The sequence below is a fragment of the Neovison vison genome, chromosome 6 (assembly GCF_020171115.1).
Source record: "Neovison vison isolate M4711 chromosome 6, ASM_NN_V1, whole genome shotgun sequence".
In the NCBI taxonomy this organism is placed as follows: domain Eukaryota; kingdom Metazoa; phylum Chordata; class Mammalia; order Carnivora; family Mustelidae; genus Neogale; species Neogale vison.
Window position 1 is genome coordinate 94,616,620 of NC_058096.1, and position 18,385 is coordinate 94,635,004.

Here is an 18,385-nt window from a genome sequence, read left to right on the forward strand (position 1 = left end):
TCAGTGTTGCACATTTCCTTATCATTTATATTATTTAATTTGTAGATCTGATTCTAAAAATATAACCCAGAAATGGTTGAGCTTCTTTGGTACCTCATGGAGTAGAAGGGTATTGAGTGTGAAAGAAACTGTCTTCTCAGTTTCAGGGTAGTGGAGTAACCTGATAAAAGGCCACTCTGGGAATTAATGAGCTAAGCTGTCATTCAGAATTCATTCAGCAAATATTTATTAGTTCCTACTATATGTCAGGCATGGTGCTAGGTACTGAAAATACAAAAGTAAGGAAGTTGGTCCTTGACCTCAAGCTGCAGTTGAAGCAGAGGCTGGATAGCCTCTTGTTAGGGATTTTGAATGGGGAATTCAGACATTGACTAGGGGACTACACTAAGTGATCTTTAAGGAAGGTTTCTTTAGAATTTCTTGATTGTGATTTTGTTAGTAGGATAGGGTGAGATTAGAAAATAAAGGAAATAAATTAGAGAGGGATGGATGTTTAAAATGCTAGCTGTTATTTACATCTGAAGTTTAAAGACCGTGCTCGCTTCGGCAGCACATATACTGAAGTTTAAAGACCGGGAAGTAGAAGATATGCTGAGTTTGGCTCATGAATAAAAGTAAAACTTACACAAATCAAGCTGTAGAGTTTTGAAATGTGATCAAAATTGAGTCATTTTTTTTTTTTTTTTTTAAATACTGAGTCAGATTTCAAGTCAAGATCTTTGGGCGAAGAAGTTTAGAACTTGCTATTTTGAAGATTGGGGATTCCAGCTTATAATCGAAAAAATTTTGAATATATGAGTGAATTTTAGTAATTTGAATTTAAAATATCTGGAAACAGTTGGTATCTTGGGCAGTACATCTAGAATTACTTTGGATATAAAAGTGATATAAAATGGAGCTTTATTTTCTAAATAATGAGTTTAACAAATGACTTCTAGAAAAGAAATTATCATTTAACTCAAGCTGATGTTTTATTTCATTGATCTGTTAGAGTGAGCTTATCCATGCTTGTAAACACCTCCAGTTATACAGTGTTGTGGTGAAAAATGTTCTGCTTAAGTGAGTTTTCTGGATGAGGAAGCTACTCTTTATAGCAGTGTTTTTTTGAAACTTTAACCTTTGGGGCGCCTGGGTGCCTCAGTCAGTTAAGCGTCTGCCTTCAGCTCAGGTCACGATCCCAAGGTCTTGGGATTGAGCCACATATCAGGCCCCCTGCTCAGTTCTGGCTCCCTGCTCAGTGCAGAGCCTGCTTCTCTTTCTCCCTCTGACTGCTACTCTGCCTACTTGTGCTCTCTCTATCTCTCTGCGAAATAAATAAATAAAATCTTAAAAAAAAAACCAAAAACTTTAACCTTTTTTTTTTTTAAAGATTTTATTCATTTATTTGACAGACAGAGACATGAAGGGAAGCAGGCTTCCTGCTGAGCAGAGAGCCTGATGCCGGACTCGATCCTAGGACCCTAGGATCATGACCTGAGCTGAAGGCAGAGGCTTTAACCCACTGAGCCACCCAGGCACCCCAAACTTTAACCTTTTTAATGCATTCTAAAATGTCTTAGTTTTCAGTCTATGTGGTAGGTATATAGTTATGGTGTATATGTATACAGTGTACTATTTATATCTCATAAATATAGACTATAATTTAACCATGTCATGTTAACTCAAGACTTCTTAAACATCAGTTACTGTACTGTGTTGTGATGAAGGTAGCGGACAATTGAGATATATTAAATTATTTGCCCTGGCCTATGATAAAGCCCTCAGATTGTCTTGCTTTTTGAATCAGGTTTTGTGTTTGGATCTTATAATTCTCCTCTCTTTAGGCTATCAGCTGTCGCCTGGCATCCACCCTTTCTAATTTACTTGTAGAACTGGACTATAGGTTGAGAAACTGTGTGAACAAGTGATTGGCTTATTTTCTGAATAAGCATTTGATTTTGCCTCAGATTCTGAACTTATTTAGAATAATTGATCTGGATTGTGAGTTTTTTTTTTTTTTTTTAAGATTGTATTTATTTGAGAGAGAGAGTTTGTTAATGGGGGGTTAGGGAAAGGGCAGAGATGGGAGAAGCAGAGACCCTACTGAGCAGGAAGCCCAATGCGGGTGGGGCATGATCCCAGGAATGGGGGTATGGGGTGTGGGAGTGGGGCATCACAACCAGAGCCCAAGGCTGACAATTAACCAACTGAGCCACCCAGGCGCCTGAGTTTGTTTGTTTTTTTAACTGTATAGAGCCTAGAGGCCCTCACTGAATAATCGCTGTTTAAATCCTTTGAAAATACCATCATTTTCCTTAATCTTGTGGTCTTGTTAGTTTTTCAAATTCCTTGTTCATTCTTAACCAAAATGTTGATTTACCACCAATTGAAGTTATCATATTTTTATTTTTGGCTTTTCATTGGTCTTAAATCATCTCCTGATTGATTAAATTACGTATAATGTTTGCTACAGAAGTGGTTTCCTTTTCATTTTCAACCCATTTTGTTGGGGCCAAGGGTTATCAGGCTTCTCCTGAGTTTCTTCATCCTAATTGTTTTCCCCCATTAGAAGTATATCCCCAGTCAAATGGTGGACAGTTTATGAATTGATTTTGCTTTAGTCATAACTGCTTAGCATCTGGGGATTGTTTCTTTTCCATTTTATGTAGTTTCTTGGTTCTGAACTGGAATATTGGGACATCAGGCAAAATAGTTTTCCTAATCTCTTAGTATTTAGTGGCTGTCCCTTGAGTGCTGTGTTTATGGATTATTGGATGAGGATGTCATTTCTCCCACATCTTACCAGGAGACATTCAGAGGAATATCCAGGTTTCGTTTTTGTTTCATCTTTCCTTTATCTCAGTCTCAATTCCATCCTCTCTTACTCCATTGGGGTTGTCCATTAACCTCCTGTCTTTGTTGCTCACCCAAACCTTTTGTCCTTTTAGCTCCCTCCTCTACTGTGTCTTGTCCCCCTTTAAGATACTCTTTTTCCAAAATAACAGGGTAATTACTGTGACTTGAAATACTGTGCATGTGCATAATGGTGCTGGTAGTTGGTGGTAGTGGAGAGACCATATAAAACAAACCAAAATAAGGGAGAAGTTTGTAGTCACAGGTTATTCTTTTCTTTTTCAGTTCCTGAACCTCAGTTTACTAATCTGTAAAATGGAGTTAACGATACCTATTTAATGAAGGAGTACTTGTTAGAAGTAAGTAGGGTTTAGGGCGCCTGGGTGGCTCAGTAGGTTGAGCGACTGCCTTCGGCTCAGGTCATGATCCCAGACTTCCGGGATCGAGTCCCGCATCCGGCTCCCAGCTCCTTGGGGAGTCTGCTTCTCCCTCTGACCTTCTCCTCTCTCATGCTCTCTCTCACTCATTCTCTCTCAAATAAATAAATAAAATCTTAAAAAAAAAAAAAAGTAAGTAGGGTTTATAAAGTTCGTATCAGGTAGATAGATGTTCATTAAGTAGCTAGTTACCTTCTTCTTTTCCTTTATTCACATGTGTAGTTTATGAGGAAATGTGTTTTACCAATAAGTGTTAGCAAGCAAAGTAATTTCAAGTTTAGCCTGGCGAAGTTTTGTGTTTTTTTTTTGTTTTTTATTTTTTTTTTTTTGTGGGGTTTTTTTGGTGTGTAAGGTGTTTGTTGGGGAGTTGTTTTTTGCCTGCTAAAGGAAGGGAGTGGAGGTGAGACTGTGTGGAGGGAAGGTAAAATGTGCAATGCAGTCCCATCAGTGTTTCAGCCAAGTTGGTAGAGAACTGTGGAGTGAATAATGGCCATTTGAGTTTACCATGTTAGGATAAAATTGCTACTCCTTTGGTCCCCTCAGCTCTTTACCTCCATTGTATCAGTGACCATATCAGCTGTCCAGAGAAAGGCAGGACTCAGCTTTAAGGAGTTTGCTTATGAGCGAGTGCTGCTCAGGTGCTTATGCTGAATTCTTGAGGTGGATCCTCCACCTCAGATCTGTAGAGTTTTCTCTGGGCAGCTTTCTCTGACCTGCTGACTTGATTTGCCTTGGTCTTTCTGGGTGTTGTACCCTGTCTTCTCCACTCAAGTTACTCTGTGAGGCTCTGACTGGGTTCCCTTGTCTTTCTAATTTTTGTTTTTTCTTTCTTACTTTTTTTTTTTTTAACATTTCACCATACATCTTTTATTATAAATCTACCTGTTTATCTGTCTGTCCACATTTTTTCCCCTCCAGTGTTACTGAGAAATAATCAACGTAATCACTGTATGAGTGTAAGGCATACAGCGTGATAGTTTGATTTACGTATATTGTGAAGTGATTACCACAGCAGGTTCAGTTAACATCCATCCTTGTAATGCAGTTTGTCTCGGTCTCTGAGGTGTGGTGGGGTGCTTCAGCTTCACCAACTCCACACTGCCATGTTACAGGATTCTCTTATGGTATCTTGTTCTTGAATAGATGTTTTTTCTCTTGTGAGGGGGTGTGAAGTCAAGAACAACCTGTATTGCCATCTTAGTGACATCTCTCCCTTGGCAAAGTATTTATTGCTATAGAATGTTATCTAATCCACTAATAAGTACAGTAGGGAAGGGCGACATTCTAGCTGATTGTCACAGCAAGAAGAATCCGCACTTACCGATGCTGTACATTTGCAAGGTACTATTTAAAATGGATTTATTTATTTATTATTTAATTTAATTTTTTTAAAAAAGATTTTTATTTATTGGGGAGAGAGAGCAAGTGAGGGAGAGCAAGTGCACAAGCAGAGGTGGGGGGACAGAGGGAGAGGGAGAAGCAGACTCCCTGTTGAGCTGAGTAGGGAGCCCCGACGATACTGGACTCTGATGATGCCAGACTTGATCCCAGCATCCTTGCATCATTACCTGAGCTGAACGCAGACACTTAACTGACTGAGCCACCCAAATGCCCTTATAATGGATTTTAAAAATAGATTCCTTAGTATGAAGTTTTATGAAATCGTTTTTGGTAGTCCATGTTAATATGCATACTGAAGTTGTTTCTGTGATAGGATAATTCACATAATTTTGAGTGGCTGCATTTGGTACTTTAAGGGAAGGCTGCCTTGTTAGCAGAGGACTCTCAAATAACATACCTTTTATTAGGGTTCTCCAGAGACATGCACTGGCCCTGTCAAGCTGACACAAAAAATTAACCATCACATCTTCCCTCAATGAACTTTTTCCCTTCTGCATTTTTCTACAGATAGATACACCATCAGGAATGGAATTACAGTCATGGTACCCTGTTATAAAGCAGGAGGGTGAGCATGTTGCTCAGACACATTCATTTTTACACCCCAGGTAAGTGAGTATTGGCTCATTTGTTTGTTCATTCATTCATTTGTTCATTCATTTATTCAACATCTATATGTCAGGTACTGTTCTAGTTCCTGAGAATTCATTTTTTAGTTTTAGGCTTGTTAAATGAATTGTAAATTGCATTGAATATTTGAGATAACCTTTTCTTGATGTTTTTATGTTCTTTCTAGGAACTTGTCATTTCCTTTTCTCTCTAAAGTAAAAATTTGGAAGTTTTCCTTTTATATATATATATATATTTCTTTTTAAATTAACATATAATGTATTATTAGCCCCAGGGGTACAGGTCTTTGAATCGCCAGGTTTACACACTTCACAGCACTCACCTTGGCACATACCCTCCCCAATGTCCATAACCCAATCACCCTCCCCCTACCCCCGGAAGTTTTCCTTTAATTTCCTTGCTTCCCTAGAAGAGGTAAACCAACTCTTCAGGAGTTTGGTATGCAATTTTGGTGTTTTACAAATTTTTTGAAACTTAGAAGTTTCATAGTAGCCACATCCCTCAAAATCCAGTTTCATAGTTTTAATAAAAATGCACCTTAGATGATAAACTGTTCATTGATTTCTAGATTTTTAGTGCTGTAGATATATATTCCCCCCCAAATATGGTGATGAAGAATCTCAGTCTTAATTTACATTTGCACAGTTTCTACCATTCCTATTGTGTTGAAGTCTTTGGGCATTATTAAATCTGTCAGTGTTCTTAGCAGAATACAGAGTTTTTAATCCTCAGAATTCTTGTAATTAGTAAAGAGGAATAATATAGATTATTGGATAAAGAAAATAAGATATAAGAGGAGAGCATTTAGATTTTAAGGTATTATGTAGTACATCAGTTAAATGGTTGCATCTTCTGGCTAAAGGTTATGCAGGTTATAGCTAATAATATAGTGCTTCAGTATCTAGCTCAAATTTGTTCCATGGGTCTCTCAGATAATCTGCTGAACAATTTATGTGAGCTTTGAGCAAAATTGGTAGTTATCCCTTCAATCTTAGTTTTGTGCAACTCACTATGGAAGTTTTGTTGTTGTTGTTTTTTTTAATCAAATTAGGAAATACTAACGTATTTTGGGAAGACTGCTGTGTGGGGTTTGAAACAAGTAGGACTGACTGCCCAGGAACAGGAGCTGGTTGGTATTCAGTGCTCTATAAGAAAGGCCCCAGGAACTACTCATTGGGCCTATGGTGAATCAGGGCATAGCCTTGTAGTATGGGACTGAATCAGCCTCTATAACAAAGAGCGAGGATTCCTTGCTTTCACGGGTGGTCGTCAAGAAAATGGTTTTTCAAGTAGCGTTGGTCTGTTTTCTTTCTAGCATAAGCCTTACCTATTCAGGGCTATTAAACAGCCCTAAAGTGCTTCATGCTTTTAGTCTCAGGTGGTTTTGAGGGAAGGAGATGAGACTGTAATTTTCTTTGCCAGTGAGTATCTCTTCAGTGCTTAGAAATTTTTGCAATATAATAAAAATTATTCATAATTTTGCACGTACTGCCTAAGTACTGAATTTTTAAAGAATTCTTTTCTATGATCTAATTTTCTTTTTTAAAAATCATAAACATATAATATTTGTTTGGGGTACAGGCCTGTGATTCATCAGCCTTACACAATACAAGTGTTCCCCACAATGCCTACCCTTACAGTCCTTATTTTCTGAGTTATTTTGTCCATTTTAGTATAAAATTTTTTAACCATAGAAATAGATTTAATGTATTTTGCTTTTTACCCAAATGTGTTATATATCTTGTTTTGCCTTTCTTTGTTTGTAGCTACTACTTATACATGTGCGATAAAGTGGTTGCTCCAAATGTGTCCCTTACTTCTACTGTATCCCAGTCTAAAGAGGTCACAAAGTCAGAGGCAAGTAAATCTATACCAAGACAGTCAGAGAAGCCTCATAGTAGTGGGAAACATCAAAAAATGGCGTCTTACCCAGATGTCTCATTGGAGGAACAGGAGAAAATGGATTTAAAAACAAATAGAGAATTATGTAGCCGTTTAGGTAAGTATTCAGAAAAAAATTATTTTAAATCATACACTTAAACACATTTATTCAGCATTTTCTCTTTCTTTGTTTCTCTTTCTTTTTTTTCCCCTCACTTTTTTTTTTAAAAACAATATTATTGTTTTAAAAACAATATTTTGTTTCTTTCTTTTAAAAACAATATTATTGGGCGCCTGGGTGGCTCAGTGGGTTAAGCCGCTGCCTTCGACTCAGGTCATGATCTCAGGGTCCTGGGATCGAGTCCCGCATCAGGCTCTCTGCTCGGCGGGGAGCCTGCTTCCTCCTCTCTCTCTCTGCCTGCCTCTCTGCCTACTTGTGATCTCTCTCTGTCAAATAAATAAATAAAATCTTTAAAAAACAAACAAACAAACAAAAAAAACCAATATTATTTATTTGACAGAGAAAGACAGCACAAGCAGGGGAAGTGGGAGAGGGAGGGACAGGCTCCCGGCTGAGCGGGCATCAAGACCTGAGTGGAAGTCAGCTGCTTAACCTTAATCAATTGAGCCACCCAGGTTCCATCATTCAGCATTTTCAAAGAGGATTTCTATTTAAGCGAGTGTTCCAGACAGTTGAAGCTTTTATCTTAAAAAAAAGTGCACCTTTCAAAACTCTGAGTGACTACTTAGAACCCTAGTTCCTAAACTTTTTTTTAGAACAGTTACAGCTATAGATGCTAATGCTGTAGATATGTAGTCTACATGGTTTCATACTGTAAGTGGTTTTTACATGATTGGTTTTTTTCCTTTCCTGCCCTTTTTTTGCTGTTAGTTTTCTTCAGAAGGCCCTTTCTAATTTGCTTTGAACTGAGAAACCATTTTATAATGCTAAGAAGTATGTAATGGAGTGCCTGGCTGGCTCAGTCAGTATAGCATGTGACTCTTGGTCTCTGGGTTTGAGCCCCACACTGGATGTAGAAATTACTCAAAACAAAAACAAAAACAACCAAACTTAAAAAAAATTTTTTTTGAAAAGATTTAATTTATTTATGACAGAGATAGTGAGAGAGAGAATACAAGCCCGGGGAAGCTGGAGTGGAAGAAGCAGGCTAACCGCTAAGCAGGGACCCTGATATGGGGCTTGATCCCAGGCTGCTGGGATCATGACCCCAGCCGAAGGCAGATGCCCAACGACTGAGCGACCCAGATGTCCAAGAATAAAAGTCTTAAAAAAATAATGCTAAGGGGCGCCTGGGTGGCTCAGTGGGTTAAGCCGCTGCCTTCGGCTCAGGTCATGATCTCAGGGTCCTGAGATCGAGTCCCACATCGGACTCTCTGCTTAGCAGGGGGCCTGCTTCCCTTCCTCTCTCTCTGCCTACTTCTCTGCCTACTTGTAATCTCTGTCTGTCAAATAAATAAATAAAATCTTTAAAAAAAAAAATAATGCTAAGAAGTACGTAAGAGTAGTTAGGTATAGGACTCAAGGAAACTTATCCATGTGATAAGCAAAGATCGAAAACTCAATAGGTGTGGGAGCCTGGCAGATGGTATAAAAAGCAGACTGCTGGCTGGGCATCTTAAAAAAAAAAAAAAATCTGCCTAGTTACAGTGCCTTTTAAAGTACTGTGGAGCAAAGGAGACATGTCTGCACAAATGCTGCCTATTTTACCCTTTACATAGCAGCAGAGCTTTGCTTCCAGCTTAGGCAGGTGTGACAGTTATTTCAGCTATCTTGGAGTAGCTAAAGTGTCCATTAGTCATTTAACTGTTTTCATAGATAACTGAGATTCTTTGGGGGATTTCTGTACTTTAATTTTGAAGTTCAGCTTTCTTTGGATTTAAATATGGTAAACAATAATTAGTAATGTACTCTTATGTCACATTTGTGTTATATTTCATTTCCCAAATTCTAGTGACTTAAATTGTTGATATATTTCATATACCATAAAATGTATCCCTTTAAGGCATACAGTTTAGTGACTTTCAGTAAATTCTCAACAGTCACAGCTATTTAATTTCAGGACATTTTCATCCCCCCGCCTCCACTGCCAACCAAATCCCTGTGATCCATTAGAAGTTACACTCTATTTTCCTCTTTCCCCAGGCTCTATTTATTTTTTGTTTTTATATATTTGCCTATTGTGGACATACCATATGAAAGAGATCATATAATATGTGACCTTTTATTGTCTGGCTTTTCACTTGGATATTTTTTCAGTCCATGTTGTAGCATATTTTAGTACTTTTTTTCTATATATGGTTTAATAATATTCTGCTATTTTATAGATAAATATACCACATTTTGTTTATCCACTTATTAGCTCATGGACATTGAATTGTGTCCCCCACTTTTTTTATAGTAGGCTCCATGCCAGACTTCAGGCTTGAACTCATGAATCCAAGATTAAGAATCACATGCTTTACTAAGTGAGCCAGCTAAGTGCCCCAAATTGTGTCTACTTTTTGGCTGTAATGAATAATGCTGCTATGAACACTTATGCGCATGTTTTAACATAGACCTGTTTTCATTTCTCTTGGGTGTATATTTAGGAGTGAAATTACTGGGTCATGTTTAATATCTTGAGGGATTGTCAGATATTTTCAAACCAGCTATATACCATTTTTCTTTCCACCAGCAGCTGATGAGGGTTCCAGTCTGCAATCTTTGTCAACATTTGTTATTGTCTCTCTTGATTATAGCCATCCTAATGGTTGTAAAGTGATATCTCATGGTTTTGATTTGCAGTTCTCCAATGACTAATGATATTGAGTAACTTTTTGTGTTTTATTGGATCTGTTCAGATCCTTTGCCTGTTTGTAGATCCTTTGCTTAGATCAGATCCTTTGCTTCTTTATATATAAAGAACAGTTATAACTGTTCTTTATATATTCTGAATAATAGACCCATATCAGATATATGATTTGCCATTCTAGCATCTGTCTTTTCATTTTTTAAGAGATATTTATTTATTTATTTGACACAGAGACAGAGATAACAAGTAGGCAGAGAGGCAGGCAGAGGGAGGGGGGGAATCAAGAATCAGGAATTCTGGGCGCCTGGGTGGCTCAGTGGGTTAAGCCGCTGCCTTCGGCTCAGGTCATGATCTCAGAGTCCTGGGATCGAGTCCCGCATTGGGCTCTCTGCTCAGCAGGGAGCCTGCTTCCTCCTCTCTCTCTCTGCCTGCCTCTCTGCCTACTTATAATCTCTCTCTGTCAAATAAATAAATAAAATCTTTAAAAAAAAAAAAAAAGAATCAGGAATTCTGATGAGCAGAGAACCTGATGAGCAGAGGGCTCTATCCCAGGACCCTGAGACCGTGACCTGAGCTGAAGGCAAAGGTTTAATCCTCTGAGCTACCCAGGTGCCCAGTTGTATTTTCATTTTGTTGTTGATGTTTTTGAAGTACAAAAGCTTTATTTGTTTCTTTTCTTTTTTTTTTTTTTTCCAGAGAGAGCACGAGTATGGTGGGAGAGGGAGGGAGAGAGAGAATCTTAAGTAGGCTTCGTTTTCAGCACAGAGCCCAAGGTGGGGCTCAGTCTCACAACCCTGAGATCATGATCTGAGCCAAAATGAAGAGCCAGATGCTTAACCAACTGAGCCACTCAGGCACCCCAAAGCACAAAACTTTTTTAAATTCTGATGAAGTCCAATATATTTTCTTTAGTTGCTTATGTAGGTGTTACGTCTAAAAAACCTTTGCCTAAACCAAGGTCAGAAAGATTTACATATAACAGTTGTAGCTCTTATATTTAGGTCTTTTCAATCCATTTTGAGTTAATTTTTATATACAGTGTGAGGTTCAGTCTCATTCTTTCTCTGTGATTACATTTGTCCCAACACTATTTGTTGAAAAGACCATTTTCTCCTGACTGAGTTGTTTTGGTGCCCTTGTTAAATATCGGTTGCCCATAAAAATATGGGTTTATTTCTGGACTTAATGTTTATGCCAGTACTACACACCGCCTTGATTTCTGTACCTTTGTGATAAGCTTTGAAATTGGGCATTGTGAGTCCTGAGAGTTTATTATTCTTTTTCAAGATTGTTTTGGCTATTTTGGATTTCTTATGAATTTCTGCATCAGCTTGTCAGTTTCTGCCACAAAGCCAGCTGGGATTTCAGTAGGACTTGCATTGAAAAAGTAGATTGGTTTGGGGGAATATTTACCATCCATCTTAGTGTGTTCAGTCTGCTATAACAAAAATACCCTAGACTGAGTGGCTTATACTACAAACATTTATTTTTTACAGTTCTGGAGGCTGGGAAGTCCAAAGTCAAGGCACCAGCAGATCTGGTGTCTGGTAGGGGCCTGCTTCCTGGTTGATAAAGGTCTTTGTTCTCCTCAGGCACAATGGAAGCCCTCACATGGTGGAAAAGGCAGGAGAGCTCTCTGGAGTCTCTTTCATAAGGGTATAAATCCCATCATGGAGGCTCCATTCTTATGACCTAATTATCTCCCAAAGGCCCCACCTCCTAACACCATCATACGGGGCATTAGGATTTCAACATATGAATTTTGGGGTCATTAACATTCAGTTCATGACACCATCTTAACAATATTAAACCTTCCAATCCATGAACATGGGATGCCTTTCTGTTTATTTAGGTCTTTAATTTTTTTCAATCGTGTTGTGTAGTTTTTATTGAATAGGTCTTATACTACTTTTCTTAAATTTATTCTTAACTATTTCATTATTTTTTATTTCATTTGTAAAAGGAATTTTTTTTTCATTTAGTTTGTGGTTCTAGTGACTTTTTCACAGTGATGCTCACTTTTTGTTTTTCATTTTTGCTTTTCAAAGATCCATCAATCTCCAATAATTCTACAAGTAAAAAGAAACCCGAGTCTGCCACTTGCAATTTCATCAGAGACACAAGCAAGGCAGGAATAGACCGTGATACTGCAGCTTCATCTCCACTTCTTGTCAAAGATATCATTTGTGAGGATGATAAGGGAAAGATCATGGAAGAAGTAATGAGAACTTATGTAAAACAACAGGAAAAACTCAACTCAATTTTGCAGAAGAAGCAACAACTTCAGATGGTAAAATTATTAAAGTGATAGTCTATTATAAAGATACTTTTGTATATTCTCAAGAAAAATGAAGAGAAAGGTTTTAAATGTGTTTAAGATTTAGAGTTCTATGCTCATAAGCAATTTTCTTTCAAATTTTTGGAGAAAATAGTTTTTTCAAGATAATTACTTATATATAAAACTGATGTGACCGCTGAATTTTAGATGTTTTCTGCCTTTTTTTTTGTATTGAAATTTTTAGCATGATGGAAACAAAATAAAAATTGTATTGTGATTCTATGTATTACAGGAAGTTGAAATGTTGAGTAGTTCAAAAGCTATGAAGGAACTCACTGAAGAACAGCAGAATTTACAGAAAGAGCTTGAATCTTTGCAGAATGAACATGCTCATAGAATGGAAGAATTTTATATTGAACAGAAAGACTTAGAGAAAAAATTAGAGCAGGTAATGAAGCAAAAATGTACCTGTGATTCAAATTTAGAAAAAGACAAAGAGGCTGAATATGCAGCGCAGGTAAGAATGACTCAGTTTGTGTCATGTTGCCCTTTCGGTGTGGAGATTGAAGCTGTACCTTCCCTATTAAAATTACTTTTTGTCAAGCTCAGTTCATTGGGCAAGATTTCAAAATATATAAAATTCTGTTCAACACAAGTTTATGGTGTATCATCCAACATGATTTTTTTTTTTTTTTTGAAGATTTCATTTATTTATTTATTTGACAGCACAAGCAGGGGAAGTGGCAGGCAGAAGGAGGAGGAGAAGCAGGTTCCCAGCTGAGCAGGGAGCCTGATGTGGGGCTCAATCCCAGGACCCTGGGATCATGACCTGAGCCAAAGGCAGATGGTTAAGAGTTACCCAGGTGCCCCCCAAGAGATTTTTTGAATTTGATTGCTTTATTAAACTTTCATTAGGTTTCTGTATTTTAGTTGCCCAAATTGCTAATCTCTAGCTCTCTGAATGTCAAATGTTAAATTAACTTAATGTAGTTAAGTTTCAAATCAACAAATTAACAGACATGAATTGTTCAAATGTTCAAAAGCACTTGAACAAAAATGAATAGTAGCTCACAACTTGGGGAAGATGAACAAATAACCCTTAACTCGAGCAGGCTGTTTGAGAGGTATACTAAACTGTAGGGCATAATGAAAGTGCTTTAGGTGTTAGTTCTTTAGTGTTAGACCCCCCCCATTCAATGTTATGTCAAAATTGGATGAATATTATTAGATATTCAAGATTGTATATGCATGAATTTGCAAATGTAGTTCATTTTTTAAAAAGTAATTTTGAAAGTAGATCTTTGCCATGGTGTGAAAATTAAATGGAAAAACAAAACTGAATGAAAACTGACACAGTCTTTTAAATCTCACAGTTGGCAGAACTGAGACAGAGATTGGACCATGCTGAGGCTGATAGGCAAGAACTCCAAGATGAACTTCGACAGGAACGGGAGGCAAGACAGAAGTTAGAGATGATGATAAAAGAGCTAAAGTTGCAAATTTTGAAATCATCTAAGACTGCGAAAGAATAGAAACCTTTAAAGAGATTCATCTCTGTATTCCCAACAGGGTTTAGTTTTGTTTATTTGCTTTGGTTATTGAATTCTGAATAACTTGTCTGCATGAGGATAACTAGGCATCCTATCCATTTGTAGATCAGAGAAAGTGAAGAGATTATATATTAGTACATGAATTTTTACATTTTCCAAATGAATGAAAATGTATGTTTCTTTGTACTTCTTTTTTTCAGCCAGCTTAGAAACAGTACTATATGGTTTGAACTATTATATAATCTGCCTATATTTCAAATGCAAATTTAGCAGTTGTATACTTTTTAAAAGCTGCATTGTGTGATGGATAGTTGCGGTCAGTTTTGTTACCCATATTTCAGACTCAATTTTAATATAATGGTGGCTCCATATTTCAGATATTTGGAGCTACTGAAGGAATTGAGTCTTCATGTTTTTCATTAACACAGTCTCCTTTCTAAATTGATATAATCATTACACATAAAATCTGCTTTTCTTTTGTTTATATTATAGAATGAGTTTCCACCAGTTCTAAGAGACATTTTGTCAAAAGAGGAATTTGATTGATGAGGTTATAGCACACCCCATAGGCGTAATGAGGAAGGATAACATACTTTATTATACACTGCTGTTAAATACAAGAAGCAGTTGTAATTTGTTTTTTGGTTTACATGTGGTTTTATTTAGAATTTTTTTTATGTAGCAACTTCAGAAGAGGGAATAAAATGTAATGATTTTTGAACTTTTGTTTATGTTGTTAATAGAGGTGTGAAAATATCAATGTTCTTGAGAAAAACTGATACCATTGATGTACTTCAGTTTGTATACAATCCATAATCCTCCTGTACAGTTTTTATATGTAGTTATGGGTCTTACTGAAATTTATATAATGGATCTGTTTTCCTTAATGGTTCTTTTTTCCTTAAATTGTAACATATTAAACACCGTGAAGTTTATTTTGGATTTTTGTATGTTTAAATGTTAAGTCTTATCAATATTTGCACGAATGGACCATTTTCAGTTACTACTTAATATCAAAATCAGGAATTTACAGTCAGCTGGTAGTGTATGGTAGGTTAATATAGGGAAGTTTAGTTCTGCTACTAAAAGGTTTTTAGATAATTTTTAGAAGACAAAGGAATTCCATAGTTTGGGGGAGGGACAAATCTTCTGCACTTTTTTTTTTGCACAGAAAAGTCTGTCATTCTTTAATGGCAAATTTCATATTCGTTAATTCTTGGCTTAAAATATACTAGGTAAAGTTCTTAGTATGCATTTTTTAAAGGAAGTTTCCTGAAGCTACCATTAATTGACATCATTATTCCAGGAATTTAATGTTTATGTTCTCATGTAGGGTACTGTATGAAATTACTTGAGAGCTAAGTTTATTTTTAAAATAAATCAGTTAGAGTTAAGGTTGTATACTATTCCCAGTGTAGACGATAGATACTCTACTGGTATAGAACTTCAAAAATCAGTAGGTTATCATTTAGCCAGTTATTTTCATATTTCGCTTAATGGTACTTACATATCCTAAAAGAATTTTTGTACTTCTCAAAGTATAGTTTCTTTACTAGAGTGTGATGTAAATGTGTATTTTCTATTTTCCATTTAAAGTTTACTATATTACCGTCCAATTTAATTTGTTGATTCTTGGTTTCCTCAAGGAGGAACAAATGTTAAAAATGATATACCCTCCTAATACCTTTTATTTAGATCTGGAGAAAGAAGAATCACAAAGACATTTTATGATAAAGTTCATTTTAGTTGTGTCATAGTTAATCTTTTTGGGAGACAAACTCAAACCCCTATAATTTCATCTTTCTAATATACTAAAAAATCTTTGTGCTTATGTAAATGACAAGCTTACTTAAGTTTCAACCCAAAACTTCTAAAATACATGGCTTAATCTTTGAGATAGTTTATTTTAAAACTCTAAGCAGTCCTTAACCATCTCTAAATTATCATAAACTCTTAAGTTAGAATTGAGTAAAGAAATATTTTTTCTAGTCCTTTGCATTAGGAAAACTTGCCACATAAAATTGTGTAGTCTTCATTTTCTAGAAGATACATTGATGTGCCATAGGTTTCTGTCTTCTTCCTTGAAAATAGAGCATTTTAGACAGTTGTAAATATTTTACCTATTCTAGTTAAAGGTAATTTTAAGTTAAACTGCACCACATAGGTTGAAAATAGAGAGATTTTGTAATACTTTAAAAGTGGCCTCTACTGAAATATCCATATAAACTTATTCTTCTATTCTTTGCATGCTCATTTTGTGTGTTGGTTGCTAGCTTAAAGTTTGTTTTGGTGTTAGTTTTTGTGTGCCAATTTATTAGGTAAGCAGATTTTTCCTCAGACTTTGTAATATTCTTTTTACGAAAAATATAAAAATATTTACTTTAAAAAGCTGCATTAAAGGAACGGCCTATCAGAAGTGCTAGGGCATCTTAAGAAGGAAGAAAAGATAGAATATTAACTTACTGGGTGATGGGTGATGATAGTTTCTGTACTTTAATTGTTGTGAGTAAAAGGTACCAAATCTATAAAGGTAGTAAATGAAAAACCTACTGTCATTGAAGAAGCTCTAAACCAGCCTGATATTACAAATGCAGCTTGTAACACTATGAAAGGATTTGACCAACAACATAAGTTTGGCTTGTGCTTTGGTTTTGTAAAGCATATTCTTCTGCTTGAATTTCTGTGTCCATGAGAGTCAGGATGTTTTATGCTTCTTGAACTAATTTTATAACGCATTTAATATATTACCAGTTGAGATATAAAATCATTTGTACATACTGAATTAAAAACCAGTTACTAAAGTAGGTGAAATAGACGAGTACGATGATATTTGCAGGTCATCCATAGGTTTTAGAAGTCATGACAAAACAACCAATTTATTTGCACATCTATGGCTTCTGTTTGAAGGAAAGTAGAATGATAAGGAAACTCCAATAATATGAAATATGTTCAAGGTTTTTCCCTAAAATTAATTGTCAAGCTGGTGCTGAAGGTTTTTGATCAGCTTCTAAAATTTTTCTTCTCAGTGACTTATTTTGATTTGATTTGATTTGATTGCCTTGGGGAAAATCCGCATTTTCATTTGCTCTTACGCATTTAATCTGCACGACAGGACATTAAAAATCAGTGTAATGAAAAGTTGTGCTCATACTGTACATCTGTTTCTGTGCTTAGAACTACTTGTTAATTTTTATTGAAGCTGTCAGCAATAAGGGACACATTACTGCTGTATTATACATTGTGGGATTGAATAAACAGCTTAAATTATTTTCTATTATAAGATACTGAAGCATTTCCATTACTGGAAGAAATTTATATGGGTATTCTATATTACATCTTGTTTAAAAGGACAGTTTTTTGTTTGTTTGTTTCATTTCGTTTTGTTTTTGGAAGATCTTTCCACTTTAGATGGCTTCTAAAACTGTAATGCAGTCTGGCGCTTGTTTCTTTAGTAATAGAATTAAATGTCTTATATAGTGCTACTGGTTTTGAATTAGAAAGTGATCAAATGTAAAAACTGAAATTTAAAAATTAAGCCCAGAAAACAAAATAGTATATTAAGTTAGTTGAATGTAAAAGAAATTTATAAGATTTTTTTCTTCAATATAGATACCTCACTTGAAAATAAAGCACAGCATACTTAAAGTAGTTCTAGTAAAGAAGTCCTGCTAAAAGAATTGCTTAATCTAGGACAACTTTGGGGGAATTATAGTTTGGGAGAAATAAAATATACTTGCTTTTAACCATCCTGTTAGAAGTATTTGCTTATCCTGATAATTTTAAGCCAACAGAGTAGTCTTAAATTATTTCTGAATTTCTAACCTGTGAAGGCAGTAAGTAAAATTGTTCTGCAACTGTTGAAACAAGTTGTTGACTACATTGACCACAATTCAATTTAAAATTTTGCCAATGATGTACAGTTTTATGGTTTAAATTGCTGTGGTTGGTTGCATCACATGACACACAAAACTGTCCTCTACCTCACGTGGAATAAATATTTTATATGGTTTTACTATAAAACAAGACTCATCTATCTGGTTACTTAGTTTACAAATTTTGAATTATATTTATTGAAACATGACATACTGTGCTCTCAGCTTATACCTCAATTGTATTTTGTGCTGTTTTCCATTTTCATGGCTTGTAAATAACTTGTATAGATTGTGGATTAAATTCAGAATAAAACTTTTAATGCCAATAAAACTGATTGAAGCCCTTTTAGTATCCTGTGTGAGCTCAACTTTCTTGTCCCTTAAGATTGACATTTTCTCCTTTTGTTCCTTCAAATCTATTAGTCATTACACACTAAGTGATTAACTTGAGAAATCTTTTTTAAATTATAAATTATGAAATTTTATGCAATATTTCAGGTATAGAACATACCAGCATTTTGTGATTATTTTCTTTCATGATATATAGTCTCTTGCTTTCACTTCTTTCCCTTACTCCTTTACTCCCACCTCTAATATTATTATTTATTACAGTGTAACAAATTACTCCAAATATAGCTGCTTGGAATAACATATCTCAAACAGTAGCTGACAGAAACCCAAAAGCAGGTTAGCT

At 35.7% G+C, this 18,385-nt stretch overlaps 1 protein-coding gene across 2 annotated transcripts in view; it reads left to right on the forward strand.

Moving 5' to 3' along the window:
- SKIL (SKI like proto-oncogene) overlaps window positions 1-18,040 on the forward strand; it is a 30,924-nt gene extending 12,884 nt beyond the window's left edge. For both annotated transcript variants that reach the window (XM_044251776.1, XM_044251775.1), the window contains exons 3-7: window positions 5,178-5,275; window positions 7,064-7,296; window positions 12,040-12,281; window positions 12,562-12,786; window positions 13,643-18,040. In XM_044251776.1, coding sequence (XP_044107711.1) covers window positions 5,178-5,275; window positions 7,064-7,296; window positions 12,040-12,281; window positions 12,562-12,786; window positions 13,643-13,801 — 957 coding nt within the window. In that variant the 3' untranslated portion in view covers window positions 13,802-18,040. The remainder of the gene's footprint in view (window positions 1-5,177; window positions 5,276-7,063; window positions 7,297-12,039; window positions 12,282-12,561; window positions 12,787-13,642) is intronic.
- Window positions 18,041-18,385: the final 345 nt, after the last annotated feature.